The following is an 18,215-nucleotide window of genomic DNA, read 5'->3' on the forward strand; positions in this document are numbered from 1 at the left end:
AGCCCAGACAGCTGCATTTTTTCATGCACGAGGCTAGAAGATATACAAGTCTGGAAACTTTGTTCCTCTCACCTTTTTAGGGGCTTGCTCTGTTGGTATGCAAGGGAGAACAGTTTCCAGCCACTTAGTCTTACATTTCCAGCAACGGTTTGAATTTCTCTTGCAGCAGTCGAATTTTGATGTTCTTTCCCCTCGTGCCCCTGGAAAGTACAATTCCTAGAGGTGCTCATGGGAACAAAATATTACAGCAGCTTTCAGTTCCTTGTTAGCAAAAAGTCCACCATACTTTCTGTGAGTGGAAGTATTTGTTGGAAATTTGTCAAGCTGAGGAGGAATAAGTAGTCCTGTAAGTGTTGTTTTTCTTCCTCTTTTTTTTTTTCCCTCTGCTTTTCACTAGGAAAAAGTAAAATTTGCCTTGAGAGGTTTAACACCATACTCCACAAGCATACAGTTTCTCATTGTGTGCTGGGAAGGACATGGGCTGCTGGCTGTGTACCAGGTCTGGGCATCTGCTGCAATACTTGAACCCTACTTGCAAACCAGCCTCCAAGCACCCCGCTTGTCTGCATGGTACTGGGGCTGCTTTAGCATGGTTTGGGTCCTTGCCGTGAATTGAAGGATTTTTAAGTCTGTTGCTGGTGTCCACCAGGAAGCTCAGAGCATCTACTGACCTACATGAGGAGGTGCAGGGATGGCAGCACTTGGCCCCATGCTTCTCCTCCTGCTCCAATGAGCCTCCTGCTCACTGCGGGCACTCACCCTGGGTTAACGGCAGCTTCACCCCAGCTAAACGTCACAAAGCAGTCTGCTCTACTCTAAAATACCTGGATTTGTAGGGGAGTTCTGTGGGCGGGTGAAATATGGAGTAAACAAAGGCCAGCACTTCCAGTGGGCTCTCACTGCACTTGTCGCTGTGTCGGCCTTGCTGTTGTTTATAGGGTTTAAAGTCCTCCTGTGTACACCAGCCTGCTCCCTGTTGTGTGGGCCGTGGGCTGTGTTTTGGTATCCTCCCATGGAACAGGCAAGGAAGGAAGTGCAGGGAGGATGGGGCTTTTGCATCCTGTACCCTTTGGAGGGGAGTGGCCATGAACAGATTAGTTTGAAGGACATAATACTTCATACGTTTTAACACGGGCTGTTTGGACCTAGATAAAAACCTTGATTAAAGAAGAGGCAGACAGTTGTGTGTTACTGCTAGAAACTGCCTGGGAGTTTGAGGACATCCTTCTGAAATCCTTTTCTTAAAATGACAGGAGGAAGAGTGAACAGAGAAGCAGCTCAAGAAGCAGTGACTCTGCAGCAGTGTTAAGGCAGAGCTAAAGCTTCCAAAGTTGAGCTACACAGCCTGGCTCCAGAAGGCAACTTCTGCAGAAAATACTGTTTGTGATTGGGAACAGGGATGCTACTTTCAGGATCCATCTTGTAAAAACTGTTTTTTTTTTTCTTAATTCTCCAGTTTGTTAATTGGACTCAAATGGAGGCATGCACTTTAGGATCCACAGATACCTTTTGCAATGGCCAGGTAAGGCTAGATGGTGCCACAAAGTATTGCTCTCATTTCAGCGTTGTGTTGCACACACTGGTGCTACCTTCTGTGAAAAATACTCTGGTTCTACTAGAAAGCCCCTGAACTGTTTCTAGACTGATATTGAGAATTATATGAATATCCCAGGCTGTATGCTGCATGCAGTGAGTTTACAGTTGGTTGCAGAGCAGTAGGTGATATGTGGTGTATTTTAAATGCGATTTATTCTAATGCGATTTAATTATAATGCGATTTATTCTAATACTTGTTTTCAATGAATGCTCTCCCTGCAAGTGCTAATTTGCTTACCGGCTTTCCAGAAAAGGAACAAGGCCTCAGGTGCTGAAAGTTGTCTTCTCCATTAAATGTGTCCTGATGCAGTTTTGTATTGCTTTTAAGCATATTTTGGAGAAAAGGGAGAAATTAAATTATTTCATTTTTTTCACTGGACACTGTGCTACTTCTGTAATGATTACCCACAGGTTATTATTACCATTTTTTTTGTAGAATTTTTTTTGTAGAATTAAAATGAATAGAAGGTACAAAGAGAAAATACTGCACAAAATCTAGTGTTATAAACTTGTGTTGCTCAAAATGCACAGTTGGTACTCTCCATCATGTTCTTACTAATTTTACATTTTTGGTGACGGTCTCTTTTATTGCTTGGAACCCTTTCCTCACAACATCAAGCAGGGGGCACTTACTGGCAGCAGGGCTGGGATTTTGGAAGCCATGCAGTAGAATGCATGTACATCAGACTTCTGTTTTACACTGCAAATGCCATCCTAGAAATGTCCTGATGCTTGACTCAAAATTAAGTTCAGGATTATCTTCCAATGCAGCTGTTAACTACAATCCTGTTAGTCTTAAAGACTAAGATAAACGATAACATAAAATGGATAGAGTATGATACTAAACAGTATGCTTATGAGAGAAACTGGTGTCAAATCAGAGAATCTCAGCTTGAGGCAAACCTCTACTTAGCCTTGCCATCTTCCAGTCTTCCAGCTCCTCTGATGCACATTGTAAGAGAACACCTGACAAGAGAAATAATGTTTAGAACAATGCTTTATGAACATCCCTGGGCTGAGAATACACACACCCCTTGGTAACACATCATCTTCAGTGCCCAGGAATTTATTAAAGCTAACCCAAAATGCTACGGGGTCAGTGTTTTGACAATCTGAACTTAAATTAAGTTTTAAAATTAAGAATAAACAATACAAGCTCTTAAAAAGATTTTGCATAGAACTTCTTCCAGAAAGGGATGAAAAAACAGAGATTAGGAGGTAAATCCCAAATGAGGATAACAGAATTACATGGGGATACAATGCTGTTACCAATGTGATTGATCTTTCTGAGCCCAGCTGCATGGATTTTCAAGAGCTGTGAATTAGAAAAATCTATATATCATAGTGAAAGATGAAAATTATAATATCGTATGTAATTAAATCCATTCAGCGACATTCTGAATCTCTTTAGCATCACCTTCTCTCTGAGCTCTGTGTTCAAGCATCTATAAATAAGTTACCTGATTGCAGTAGGGAACTTCAACATTTTTTTCCTATGCAATAAATCCATGATATTTCATGACTAGGAGTTTGTAACTTCTTTAATGTTTTTGGTTTTGAAGAGTAAAAATCCTTTGTGTTCCTGGAGACAAGCCTATTCTCACGCAGCCTAACACTAGAGACCACAAAAGGTGGGACCAGAAGATGAGCATTGGTCTGCACGTGAGCAGTCTGTGCACTGGGAATATCAGGCTGGCTTCGGTAATAACCAGTAGCAGTTCTTGTTTTTAACTTGTTTTGTTTTCTAAGACTGTATCTGTTTTTTTTTATTTGTTAGTTTGAAGTGTATAAGGTGACTCTGAGGTGATCGATTTCAGGCAGTTTATCCTTTTTCCTTAGGCAGAAGTAGTGAAAATGATCAGACACAAAGAATAAAATGCAGACCCTACAGAAGCCTCCTGACTCTTTATGTCAGATACCGACTTTAGCGGGGCTTTCTTGCTATCTCACATAACGTGTGCATAGACAGACTGATGGAGTACAGACTAAATAGGTGGACGGTGAGGTGGGTTGAAATCTGGCTGAACTGCTGCGTTTGATGTGTCGTGATCAGCAGCGTGAAGTCCAGTGGGGGCAAGCACTAGTGATGTGCCAGTCAGTGATGGGGCTTGGCTGCTGAACATCCTGAATGATGGGACAGTGCATACCTCTGCAAGCTTGCAGATGGTACAAAACCTGCAGGAGCTGTTGGTCAAGCAGGTAGTCGTGCTGCCAGTCAGGTGGACCTCAACAGGATGGAGAAGTGGGCAAGCAGGAGGGTCATGAAGTTCAAAGGGAAATGCTAAGTCCTGGCCTTGGGGAGGAACAGCCCCTGACGCTGGTACCAAGCTGACTGTCTGTGACGCAGCTTTGCAGGAAGGGTCCTGGAGGAGCTGGTGGAGGACGGGTCGAGCCAGAGGTGCGTCCTTGCAGCGAAGGTGGCCGCTGGCATCTGGGGCTGCATTAGGAGGCGTGTTGCCAGCAGCAGGAGGGAGCTGGTCCTTCCCCTCTGCTCTGCACTGGTAAGGCCACATCCCAGTGCTGAGTCCAGCACTGGGCTCCCAGTACAGAGGATGCATGGATGCACTGGAGCTTCTGGTGGCTCTTACTCTTGTACAAGTGCTGTTTTATTGTGCAAACTCATTGGTAAAAATGATGCCGCCATCTTTCATGGAGCTGCCCAGACATTCATCCAGTACTTGCGTATTGCCTTGCATGTGAGATAGCCGTGCTGAACTGACAGCTGGCAGGGGGAGCTGCCTCCCATGCACAGCCACGGCAAGGCTGGGGATGCGGGGACAGACGCACTGCTGACGCTGAGGGCACAAGCTGGAGACATTGCATGTGCTATTTACCTTGAAGGGTTTTGTAGTGATGGCAAAGCCTGAAACAGAAAACATTACCGTGAACAGGTTTGCTTCACAGTGATTTCAAAGAGCGCTAGGCAGTGTAGAGTCTGTACAGGGTTATTTATTACAACCCACCTTTTATTGCAGAGCAACATACATTCTCACATGCACTGATGTGTGCAGGGCTTGCAGCACAGTGAGAATCAAGTTACTTCTGTAATATTTAATGCTTTTAGAAGATAAGATTATACTGTGGATCTTCCATTGCTCTGTTTGATTCAGAAGTGTAGACTTGACGAGATACCAGTGCAGAAGGATGATATTTGGTTGCATATTTTATGTTCTGGGAATGGATATTTATATCTTTTGTTTGGCCCAGATTCTAGAACAGCAGCCAGTTTCACAAACAGCTACAATTACCAGCTAAAAGGGGACCAGAGCTTCTTACAGTTGAAGTTCCCTAGGGGGTATGTAAAGGTTTTGGAGAAGAGGAGAGATGAGGTAGTGGTAATTTTGACTTCTGACGTGATGCTTTTCATGCTCTCAAACACTTTTTTGTTTTACCCAGCTGAATATTGCTGAGACTATCACAGTTAAACTTTTTGGTTACAATTTTGATAGGTGAATTTCTGCAGTATTATGTGTACTTCAGTATTTTCATGCTATTTGATTTCTTTTGCTCTTTGGTTCCTTTTTCTAAATCCATGAACTAGGGTTTATATTTTCCATATACATTAGTAATGTTGTTTTATCCCCTATGTAAAAACTTCATACAAGTAGAAAAAATCATCTGTTTCAGGAGAAAATGAACTCTGCCCAAAATAAATTCTGTAATTTGAGTGGATTGCTGTCAGGCAGTGGCCTGTGAGCATTTTCCATCCATCCGTCTCCACCACCTTCTGTTGCAATGGCAATGTGCCTGTGGGCAGAGTATCAGGGATTCTTCTTCGGTCTTTGTTACTGCAAAATGGACTAGTCCAGGGTGAAATGGGTGAAAATCTTCTTTATTGTTGAATTTTATTAATTAAGGTGTTAGAAAATGTGCTGCTTTTTTTTTTTCCTGTAACTATCAGCTCAGGATTTCATGCTTACCTTGCATGTTGTTCATGCGGGACTTTTCCTGAACCTCACCAATGTCCTGGTAAAGATTTCTGTTAGCTTTATTTAGTTATTGATTTAAAAAACAAAGAACAATTGCTTGTACCTGAAGTGTTGGAAATCTCACTACTAAGGGTTAATTTCACTCCTTCAAACTTCCTTGATTTGCTGAAAAAGAAAATACTCAAACAATTCATGTTTATGGTCATAGTATACTGATTATCTCTCCTTCTGCTTAGAATTATGAACGGACTTTTCTCCAATTGATTAAATACAGCCATTGTGAAGAACTAGAGCATGTAAGAGGAAGTTTTTTCTCCATACATCACGTCTTTATTTACCTAGACATAATTAGAACAGTGAATAGTTTAAAAGTATTCGTGTTTCAAATATCCATTGAATTTCTCAAAAAGAGAAATTGGTAGCAATGGTTTGGATAACCAAGTTTGTGTCATGGAGTAGGCAGTCACATAGATATGCTAGAAGTTAAACTAGCACTCTGGGAATCCATGAGATATGTCTCTGTAAGAAGTGGGACCTTGGATAGGGAAAGCAGACTTAATAAGCAAATAAATAAACAAAAATCCACAGTATTGTTTCAGTTAGTGTCATTGCAAGCTACAGAGATTTTTGAGGCCCATGGAATGCTTTTTACAGGCTGTGCTTTTTGAGTTCCTCTTTATCTAGGGTTGATAAAATGAAATACACAGTTGAGATACAGTTTTGTTCACCCTGATTTTTTTTTTGGCTGTCTTGAAGTGTAAGTATGCATGCTTTATGTTTTTAGTGTCTATATGCCAACCTTTATGGTGTGTGCAGTTTCTGTGTTATTAAGTCCACATGGAAAGTTAATCCTGAGGGTATTATACAAGTTCTTGAGGATCACAGACATTAGGAGAACCCTCCTGTCCCTTCTCTTTAACATTGATTATTAATTATGAAACTTCTGGACTCATCATGGTGTTGAGGTGTTCAGGCTGCAGCATACTAAAAATTCTCAAATTTGCTGTGCCTCAAGGCATAAAAATCTCAGTGGATTGCCGCGGCTGCCTTTCGACTGCAGAGATCTCTCAGGTTGTGACCAGGGCGTGGAACTGGCTCTTTAGCAGGCAGAGACCCCGGTGCCTGCCGGGCAGTGCTTTGCAGGTCAGTTCGGTGGGATGCAGGTGCACGGACTGCACTAACCCTAATTCAGTGGTGTAACGCATGCACTGAGGTGCTCGGTCAGATGAAATGAAGAAAGAGAAGCTTTTGTGTATTTTTAAGGTAAGAGTAACGAAGCGGCATTGTCAATTACTCTTTCATAAATAGTGTATGGATTTTTGAAATGACATGAATGACAGTTCTTTAGGCTTATGTGGGACTTCTTATCAAAGTACAAAGGAAGTATGCTGGAATGGTTAACAGTGTCCTGAACAAAGCTACAGGAGACTAAGTTTTTGCTACAGTCTTTTTAAGATTGCAGAATGCACTCAAAGTTGTGTATTAAAACAGGAATTTTATTTATTTATTTATTTATTTTGAGAGTGAAGTTATCAAGTACTACTGGAAGGAATTAGGACGTTATATTGGAGGCAGCAGGTATGTTTGTCTAACAGCTGTGTAAATGCACTTGTAACATGTCACAATGCATACTTCCAAAGAACTTTCTGTACAAAAGAAGCTGGATTTATGTCAGCTTTCTCTGGGTCATGATAACTGTCTTTGTGCCCTTTCAAACAGCTTCTCCCTCTGTTTTTGTTTCATTCAAATAGCATGCTGGGTGTCTGGACCCAGGCTGGTAAGTAGGAAACAAACCCCAAGATCTGGTTTTGTTACTGTTAGGACAAAAAGGTTTCTTAGGGAGGGGAAAATACTGATAGTGCTAAGCTGATCTTCAGAGACTTAATGTTTACTTTTCAGTTCTCTTTTGAATGTATTTCACTGAATTGCTCATTTGTATTTCTGGCTTACTACATGACAATTCTTTGGACCTCTAACTCTAGTTTACTGATAGGTGGTAATATGGTACATGCCAGGAAATTGAATGTGTCAGATTTTTTAGTGTATGTATAAACATATTCTCACCAGTTTCTAAACTGCAGGAATCCTCTAAAAAATAAATCAAGTCCTGATACCTCTAACACCAATTCCATACATCATAGCTAAGGAGTGAATGCTAGATTTCCATAGCACAGAGCAAGACCACTGTATAATATGTTGTGGCAACTGTGTGATGAAGTTACAGGAAGCTATACATTCCCAATAGCCGGTCTATTGAGGCAGGGAAGTTTTGGATTTAATGCTTTACCTTGGCAGGCCACCTCTTACAGGAAACCATATATTTACTTTGGTTGTATGTATGTCTGCTCACTCTGCATAAATTGATCTATCTATCAACTGTAAAAGAGAAGCCATTTACCTTTTGCCAGTTTGCTTTTATATTTATTTATTTTAATAGAATTTATTTTTTGTGTTTGGGCCTCTTGAACTAAACAACAAACAAACAAACAAAAAAAGCAACCCTGCTATTATAAATGCTAAATACTATGTGACAATTTCTTTTCTTTCCTCTTACAGATGAGAACTCTCCAGCCAATTTCTGGGATTCCAAAAATCGTGGAGTGACTGGCACACAGAAAGGACAAATTGTATGGCGAATTGAACCTGGCCCTTATTTTATGGAATGTGAGTACATATTTATCCAGTGTAAGGCAAGCATGCCATTGTGTCAAGGGAAACCATCCAGATAGTGCTTGGTATGCATTTTGTCAAACCCTGATAAACCAAAGAAATTGATCATATATTTCTAAGCAGCAGCATATTTTTCAATGTGTTTGCCAGACATTACAAAAAATAGAGTGACAAAAAAAAGTTATAGAGTTTACAAAAAAGAAAAAGTTGAGCTCAGAACTGCATTTGTGTTGTAGGGATGTTCTTGGACAATGTACTTCAGTTTAAGGGAACAAAAAATTGCCTTGTTCAATGTTGTGTAGTATATATGCATTGAAAGATGAAGTACCTTCTAGGAAGTTTAAAATTTCAGCTGGACAAAGCATTAATGGTAAATACACATGAAGGAAAAGATAAAAAAGCAATAGTTCTTGCTAGTATGTGTTAGTATTAAGGTTAGATTTGTCTCTGGGAAGTGCCAGCCTCTTGTCTATTTGTGTCAGGATTTCTCAACTGATGTTTCATTACACTGGGAAACCACTGGATGATTTTGAAAGATTGAATCTTGGTGTGACTGGAAGCAACACTCTTCAGCTGAGCTCTGCAGGAAGTGTATTGGTAGCCAAGCTTCACATCACAGCTTTTCACCACTTCGTTAGATGACCAGGATTTGTAGGAAGCAAGCCACTCTGCTGTGAGATATTTTTGCTTTGTTGTTTGCTTTTTAATGAAAAGGAGTATTTTTACTGTCTGAAGTATGTGATCCCCTGCAGAAATTGGATGTTTTAATTCTAGAACATTGTGTATGAGCTTGTTGGAAACTCTGATATGAGTATCATCAAAGTGGCAATCAGTCCCAAAAGAGCTGTGAGCTGCTCTACCACCTGTTTAGCCTCACAGTAATGAATCTCCATAAATTAAAATACATATATATATACTCCCACTCCATTTCTTCATTGTACACTGCAGTGCTGCTAACTGTAGGTTTTGGCAGAATTTTTTCTTCCAATTAATGGATATAACATCAATACATGCATTTTAACAGGTGTTGGAACCCCTGTCCTGTAGATAATTATTAAAAATTCTTCTTTCTAGAAGTTGTCATTGAACATTGCCAAGTGAATCTATGCATTGCACAGCACATTTTTTTGACAAGGAAAAAAATAAAGGTTTAATGGGATAAAATCAAAATCAATTTCAGAAACTTACTACAGAAAAAAATGGCTGAACTGAAGATGAAGGTCAAGAAAATAATAAGGATTAAAAAAAATAACTTTACTGGTGCCAAAGACAGTGTCATTAAAGCAGATTAAAGTCTATGTTAGAAGGGTTCCTTGCCTCTTCTTTCTCTTATATATACTTATATAAATATTGTTGCCTGTACTGACAGTTTGACTTCAAGGATATTTGTACCCTTCAGCTGGTTTGTGTCCTTTAGCATTGCTGTGTCATGTGTGGAGGTGAGGCTCTTAGTTCATGTGAATAAGTAACCTAGGTTAATGCTTCAAGAATTAGCAGTTTTGACTTAAAATTGGTTTCAACAGAGTTGGGACTTTGCAAGCAACTGATATAAGGAGAGAAGGATATGTGTTCCTTGCTTGTGGCTAGCTTTACTAATTAACAGTTTTACTGCCATACTATGAACAAAAGAGAAGCAATTACACAGCAGCTGAGAACTGTAAAAAGGAATGTTTATGACCATATGCTGCTATAGCACATAGTGTGACAGATAAATATGTCACCGGTGACAGTTGTGCTTGTAGTAAGAGGCCAAAAATTGCACTGACATGCTTAACTGAATTGCACTTTTTAAATTGGGAGACTCCCCAAATACATGACAAAGTTTGCTCAGCAAGGCTTTTCCTTTTAGCTTTTAGTGGGGGAGCATCTCTGATGCAGTTACAGACAGCTTCTCCTTTATGTTATGTGATGTTACGTTATTTCCCTGCGATGTATCGCTACATCACAGCCCCAGTGAATGCACAGGTGGCCACATGGTTCAGGTATGACCTCAGTGGCGTTGCCTCTTGCTGCACAGCTCCAGGGGGCTGGGGAAAGAGAGATGCAGCCTGGGTTCTCGCTGTGGTCTGCCCGCAGTGACACTGCCCAGCCTGGGCCAGCCATGGAGATGAACTTAGCTCACCTTTAGGCTCTTTCGCCTGCCCTGGTGCTGTTATAATTTGTACTCCCTGTAGCACTGTCATAGCAAGAGGGAGAGGTAAATTCAAGGGCCATTATGTGCCCAGTAAATATGTGCCGGATTATTGAAGTTAAGGTATCTCTGATGCGTTGATCTGCCATTATTTTCCAAATTTTGGAAATAATTCTACAGTTTTAGATTTCTTGTGTTTAGGAATGTCTTTGCCAAGAGGCAGAATGTATCAGATACATGTCACGGTATTAGGGGTTTGTCATATTTACTCCTTTTGGAATGACATGCAGCAGACCGTTACCAACTCAGCAGTGCTTTGCTAGGAATGAAAGGAAGAGCTGGGAGTACAATCAGCAGCAGTATCTTTGATTTTTTGAAGCAGCAGATCCAATAAGAGACGATAATGTCTGTGGGAAAAGGACGGACAAACTGTGTAAATGGATCAATCTAAACTCAGCTGGAGATTAATCACAGTGTCGAAATGCTGGTTGGAAAGGACCTCTGAAGGTCTTTGATCCAACCTCCTGCTCAGGGTGGGACTATTACCAACACTTTACCTGGTCAGATGTGGCTTTTAAAGCTCAGTCTTTAAAACCTTTAGGGACAGAGATTTTGCAGATGCTTTAGGATGCTTCCAGTACTGCAGCTTTTCTACAGTTAAAGATTTTTCTTGGCATCTAGTCTGAACCTCAGAAGCTTAAATTTGGGGCCGTTGCAAGGTTTAAAATCTTGTGATAGAACTGAAAAGAGTTTTAATTCGTAATCTTTGTAACTACGTCTTTCAAACTACCTCCGCTACAGTTAGATGTTGCTTTAACCTCCTCTTCAGCAGACTAAACAAGGCCAGCTCCTTCAGCCTCTTCTCACAGATCACGTTTTCTCAATCCAACCATCTTTGTAGCCTTCTGCTCTCCCCTCTCCATGTTCTCCATGTTCTTGAACTCGAGGGACCCCAAACTAGGTGAGGTATTCCAGGTGTGTTCATACCAGCACTGAGTAGGAGGGGGATAACAAATTCCATTTGTCTGCTGGCCATGCACCTCCTAACGTAACCTGTGAGGTGGTTTGCTGTGCCTGTGATGAGGTCAGTTGCTGGCTCATACTCAACGTGATGTCCATCCTCAGCCCAGGATAAATGAATCTGACCTGAAGCTATTTGTCTTTTTGGCAAGAAAAGTGGTTAAACTGAAGTTACTAATGTGGAATGATGAGCTGAGATCAGTCAGCGTGCATATGATCCCAAAGGGTTTGGTTGCATTTTTTCCCAGCAGTGTCAGAGCTCAGGGACATGGCATATCTTTTCACACATAATGCACGATCTCTCCAGGGCAGAGTGCAGAGGATGGTAGCGTCGCTAACAAGCCATATGCAAATGAAACTTATGAAGAAGGAGGATTTCCATATTAATTGCATTAATGTTAATCAGTGGGAGTCAGCTGGTTTGGGCCTCAAGCTCCTTCTGAAATCCTCAGATTTGTACGTTGTAAAAAAAAGCATCTTATGCCTTAGTTTGGGAACCTATTTTTTCATGAGGATAATTATAAACTTATTAATAGTTTCATTGAAGTCTCTGGAATTTATACTCATGTTTAAAGTTAAGCCTTGGTTAAACTTTTTTTCTGAATTTTACATTACTGTGTATCTGCAATCTTTTAACTCAGTTTTCTGGTCATTCAGTTTATTTCTCTTAAAATCCCTCCCTATAGATCCACCATCTCCTATTTCCCAAGCAAGCACCTTGTAAAGGCAGAGCTGAAGGCCATCTCCTCTATTCAGATCAGGCAGCCCTCAGAAAACAGGGTGGGGAGAATCTCACTATCTTCATACTAAAAACAGGCATTAATTCCCCCAAAGCACCCAAATTAGCTATATTAGGACGATGAAAGAAAACTCTCACATGCTTTAAAAAAAATCGACACAAAAAAATCCGTAAACTGTCTGCAGAGGAGAGAATCAAAGGAGTCAATGGTGAAATAATGAGAGGTGAACTTAATATATTCCAGAAGTGCAAGCAGCCTCTGAGGGGAGTGGCTGAGGAGGAGGGGGAGGAAAGGAGTTTGTAAGGAAAATAAGTTCAAAGCCCAGCTCACCACCACAAGCAGCTGGTATCCTTAAGCTGTCACCTCCGGATGAAGTGACTGGCTCTGAACTGCAGAGCCAAAGCCTGCAGAGGCAGGAGCTCCTTTGTTTTACCTGGGGAAGGAGCAGAAGTGCACTGTGAGCATGGAAGGGATCTTTGTCACTTCAGAGATTCAACAAGGTGAATGTGCAAGATGGTGTTTCCTTCCATAACAGATGTGACTAAAACTTTCTGCTTTGAAGGTTGCAAAAATGTGGGGAAAGGAAAACAATGACTCACTAGACGGCTCCCTCAGGTTGTTTGCTGTACAGACTACAGAAGGATTGCTAGACATGACCGCAGCTCTACAAACAGTTTTCTTCCTTCTGCTGTGAAATGAAAGGATGAGTTCAAGGTGTGTCACTCTGAATTGATGGCAACGGTGTGAAGGTGAAACACAGCTCAGTGCCTTTGTGTTTATGGTTATGTTTATGCTCATGTGGTGTTTATCATGACATCAGGCTGTTAAGTATGTCAGGACTTTTAGTGTCTGGTGCAGGAGAGGCTGCAGTTGTCCCAGGAGCAGAGTTAACATGGCAGAGAGCTTCTTGGGGCATCACAGTCTGGGAGCTCAGGATGGCAAGGGCTCCTTTTTGGGGGTGTTGGAGCAGAGGTGATGGCATTCCTTGTGGAGAACAGAGGTAGCAGAAAGATGGAGTGGAAATGATTCATGGAAATCTTGGTGATAGAAAAAACATACCATAGAAAGCTTGAGGTGTTCTGAAGACTGGTTGATAAGAGCTGCCTCTCACAGACAAACTGCAGCTTTGAGGTCTGCAATGTGGGCAAGGACAGGTTGTGCTGGATGTGCCACGGGGGAGAATCGGTATAATGTGGTCACTGTCAGGCAACACATAACTGCAGTGCTTATGTACTTCCGTAGGCACAAAGTCCCTAGGACTTAAACCTGCAAACTTCCTAGTAGTTAAAACAGACCATGGTGTGTTTTCTGCTGCCGGGAGCAAGTGGCACAGCATGGCGCTTGTGTCCATACAGCCAGCCCGTCCTCCCTTCCCCAGCACATTGGACAGGAGTGTCGGGGATGCTCAGTGACCGTTCAGCAGTATGGATGGTCATGTGTTTGTACTTGAGTCTGTACTTGCTTGGTTTATTGATACTGGTGCAGGCCAAGAGCTTCCTTTGAGACTGAGTTACCTGAATTGAGCAATAATGTCCTATTGACTTGTGTTTATCCATTATAGTCTTGGGCCCATGTGTATTAACAGTATCCACAAGAAAGGCCTTCACCTGCTTTCCTTGCAGCGTACTGTGTTTGTTGTTACTTTCAACATTTGATGTCGTAGCCATTACTGTGAATAGAATATAAACATTGATTTGCGTATATTTTCTTTACATCTTGAAAAATAATCCATAGTGGCGACTGTTGGGATTCATCCAGACGCTGCCAGTCTTGTCACATGAATCACTTCCAAATCACTCTTGGGATGTTTGTGGTTAAATCACTGCTGGTGCCACACTGCAATGCTCAGATGGGTGACTGCACAGACTGTTTCTATTTTGTCCTTAAACTCTCACTTTTGTGGCATGACTCTGAGATATATTCAGAAAGCGTGGTGATGATACATGTGTTTGCATTATACAATATCATGTTACAAATGAGGTTTTATATAGAGTTCTCTGTATTCAGTGCCCATTACGATGAAATTACAAAGTTTGTAAAAATAGCATACCAAGACTGAAATTTGCTGCACTTTGCAGTTAGAAGAGTGCACTCCTAGCCCCCTTTTTTCTTTAAAAAAAAAAAAACCACACAAAAAAACTAATATAGATTGAAGAAAAACAAATTGGTTTCATAATTGAACTTGATGTGCTTTTAGCTTTAAAGGGCTGCTCTCGTGAAGAGTTGTTGCTATTGTCTAGTAGGGATAGGAGCACAGTTTAGTGCTCTGCCCAAAACATTGGTCAATGGTCAGTGCTAATAAATGCTTTATCAACGTAACTTGTTACCTGTACCTAGTGTTTATATTTTGACCATTTAAATGAAATTGTGAAAATCATATTTTCCTCACACTGAATTGTTCTGAGCCTGGGATGCTTGCCTGGGTGGTGCTGTGTAACCAGTACCCTTCCAGCACTCTACCCGGGCACTGTGCTTCTCGTGGTTATTGTCCCAACCCTATTTATAAACTTGTTCACTGAGTAAGAAATACTTTTATTATACTTCTGCTATTTATATCTGTTGTCTCTTACTAGCTATTATTATGTATCACAAATAACTGAAATAGGGTTTTGTCTTGTGTTTTTTACAATTTGTGGCAAGCCTTGTTGACTTCCTTAAGCACATAATAGCCCAGTGTTTTGTTTTAAAGGTTAGGTTAACCTTTTTCCCAAACTGGAATGTAACAGGCAGGGCTCATGACTGTAAGTAGAAATGTCTCAGAGTTGCAGCAAAGTGAGTGCAGGTGGCAGGGACAGGTAAGCTGTTATTTGAGCAACTGTTGCTTAGTGGTTTCCTTTGAAGCAGGTTAGGTGCAGAGAGACCCCAGGGGGGACAGAATTCATCTGTTACTGATACTAGTTTAGCTAAAAAGCTCTCTGTAATTCTGCTTAAATCACTTTCCCTTTTTTTTTTTTTTTTCTTTAAATCCTTCCTTCTGTAAAATAACTTCGTGATATACCTGCTGAGGGAGAGGGAGAGTGCCAGGAGGCAGCCTGCTTTGGCACTTGCTCTGCTGTTTGCTGTGCTGCGCTGTTAATGAGTAGGAAGTAATCCAAGAGATGCTTGGTTAGAATGATGCAGAGGAAAGAGTGCTAAATACTTGAACAAGAAGGTTGTGTTTAATGAACAGTCACGCTAAGAAAATAAATTCAACTGACAGGATGTGCAGAGCACTTTTAAATTCTTGCAGTCGTCTATTGGCTGTTTGTGTTCAGCTGGGAAAAATTAGGGTTTAACCTGGTGTTTTTTCCTTGGATTACTTCTCCCTTTATACATTTGTAAAATCTGAATGTGAGTGATCTAATTTGTTTTGTGTTTAGTTTGTTAATTCATACCAGAGTTTTCTTAAATGCTTTGCAAAACATGTTCTCATACTTTTTTATATGAGTTTCTCTGATGTCAGCTTTTTCTTATTGTGGGAACATATGTTTATATCTGCAGAGAGCCATGGATTCAGCTTAAGTGACTCGTGGCATCTCGCTGCAGAGTCCAGGAGCTATGAGCTGCTGTGCACTTCCTGTGCAGCTAGCAGGGAGCACGGGTCATCTCCACAGGCTGTTGCAGCCCAGCAAGGATTCGACTTATTTTCTGGAGGTGTCTCTGCCATCCCTTCTCAGTGGAGTATGGGGCAGCTCCACCTCTCATATAGGTGTTTTAGATATATCTGGGACAAACTGTTCTTAAAGTGAACAAATTTGTTTTCCTGAACTATTGGTCTCCTGGGAAGAATGCATTCTTCTAGAATGATATTTGTGTTTATGTATTCCAACTTTATGTCTTATAAGTATCTTTTTATCCTAAAGCAGTTTTTCAAAGGCAAAGATAAAATATTTAAGGCAGGAAACACACAGATAACATGGGGGACTTCGGAGAACTACTGATGTTTTAAAAGCAAACTAATTATTTTGTATAAGCAGATCTCTCTGTTACTGAAGAGGCAAGAGTGCATGGTCCATAGAGGGAAATTCAGCGTTATGCTGCATTTCAGGCAGGAGTTGTTTTGAAATTCAGATATCACTGTTTGAGTCCCAGAAACCTTTCTGAAGTGACACCTTTCTTAATTCCAACATTTTTATGTAATGGACTTGAGCTATAAAACTATGGTTATAAAATGTTAACAGCTATTAGCTTTTAAAGAAGGGGATTATGGTCTTATCCAGATTAATTAACAGGTATCCCTTTTTATATGGCTCTGTGATATCTTTCAAAGAATCGTAGATACCCCGATTTCATTTTGTCCTATTTTTAAACGAAGAGGAAATGTCTGGTTGCTGTAGGAATTCCTCGTGGTCTGTGTGATGTCTGGAGGAATGTCAGGGACAATGGGACAGTGTGGCAGTGAGAACGGAGAGCTAGGTACAGTCACTTTTTCCCATGAATGAAAATAGTTTTTGTTCTGCAAGGTCACATTTTTCTTTAATCAGAAAGACAGCAAATAGTCCTGTGGTCAGGTACAAGTGTCTTCCCCTTGCTGGATTTTAAGTTTAAGTTTACACTTAAAGGAAACACCTGAAAATGAGGTGGCAGGAGGAATAAAAGAAACTAGGAAAACTGTAGGTGATGCATGCTATTTAGCAGTTTGTACTATGGAACAGCTGAGAGGAAGCCTGTATATTAGTATGGTATTGAACTCAGCTTTCCAAATATTCAAGTCCTGTTTGCAGGAGCTTACTGTTTCTGAAGATTTGTTTGTATTTTTGGGGCCTTATTTATATGTAAGAAGTAGAGAAGTGTTCTATCAGGAGCAGGCACAGACACATATTTTCAATATATCTGGGGCACAGAAATCCATCAGACATGAAGAACAAATGTTCAAATCACAGTTTTTCTGATAACACAGAAGAAGAAATGTCAAAGAGCTACATCCTCAGCTTTTTTGAATTGACAGGATTCCTCTGAGATTTCTTTCACTGTTAAGTATTAATTGTACTTTTTAGCACTATTATATATATGTATATAAATAAATATATGTATGTATATAAAAAATTAGTTAGCTGTCTCTGGTTCTGTATTCTTGCTGTGTACAAGATCAGATTTTGCAAACCTATATTCATGTCAGCAATATCTGGCGTAAGCATGCCAGATAGCCCATTTTTCAATTTCATGCTGAATTTCAAGAACAGCTTCTCCTCTGTTAATCCCAGTGACACAATGCTAACAGCACCTCTAAGGTTCCTGTGTGTAGAGCTGTATAAAGCCCAAACCAAATCAATGCTACTTCTCTTCGTGAGAGTAGTTGTCTCCAGATGTTATGTCTTAACTTCTCTTTTTCTAATAGTTTTCCTAAGCTTTTTTTTTTCTTTTTTTTTTTTTTTTCCTAAATTGAGTTTGTATGAAATGGATCGTCGGATCTATTTATTGAATCAGATGTTGTCTTCTACCACCAGCCACATACAGGTGTTGGGGAGTACTGCATGCTTGTAGAAGTTGCTGAGAGGAAGAAATCCAAGGATCCAAAGCTTGTAGTATAGCATTTCTGCCTGCAGGAGAATTTAAGTGCCAGTGTAGTGGGAATGTATAACAAACTGCTGTCCGCATTATGGGATGTCTGCAAATAGGAGCAGCAGCTGATAGCTTTTCCAGTGCTAGCTTCTTTTTCTGAAGTGACAAACTGAGAGTGGGAGGAAGAGGGATCAGAAGTTCTTCCACCTCCTCCCTCCCTGTGAGCCCAGCTCCTGCCTTTGAAGGTCAGTTCTGAGGTGCATCCTTTCTCTTAAATGAATGTTGACTTACTGCAGCAAATTAAAAATTAAAATTTTAAAAAAAAATCCTTCTTGGCTGAGCAGACTTGCAGAATGGATTTTTCATCCTTCTGAGTAGGGATAAGTGGGCATTTTATCTTGCAGTGATGAAGTACTTCAGCCCTCAAGGAGTCATGTCCCACAAATATATTCAGTACATGCAGTTTTGTATTTTTGGGCTTCCAACATACTGTTAAACCAAGTGAAAGGAGTTGAACTGCCAGTACTTTTATGCACACCCTCTGGTTCTGTCCAAACCGGTTGCTGTAATTTGTGCATGCCTGTAGCCATTTTTGTCTGGCCGTGGTCATTTCTGTACCCACAGGTAAACCCTCATCAACCTCCTACA

The 18,215-nt window shown here is 40.7% G+C and overlaps 1 protein-coding gene across 10 annotated transcripts in view; it reads left to right on the plus strand.

Annotated features, from left to right (window-relative positions):
- HECW2 (HECT, C2 and WW domain containing E3 ubiquitin protein ligase 2) overlaps positions 1-18,215 on the plus strand; it is a 187,963-nt gene that overhangs the window by 96,365 nt on the left and 73,383 nt on the right. For 8 of the 10 annotated variants that reach the window (XM_080599872.1, XM_080599874.1, XM_080599876.1 and 5 more), the window contains exon 3: positions 8,082-8,189. In XM_080599872.1, the coding sequence (XP_080455998.1) occupies positions 8,082-8,189 (108 nt within the window). Of the gene's footprint in view, positions 1-1,456; positions 1,523-8,081; positions 8,190-17,493; positions 17,813-18,215 lie in introns of those variants that run through there. The other 2 variants (XM_080599878.1, XM_080599870.1) reach the window with 2 other exon arrangements.

Source organism: Anser brachyrhynchus, assembly GCF_964034855.1.
Source record: "Anser brachyrhynchus genome assembly, chromosome: 7".
NCBI classification, from domain to species: Eukaryota; Metazoa; Chordata; class Aves; order Anseriformes; family Anatidae; genus Anser; species Anser brachyrhynchus.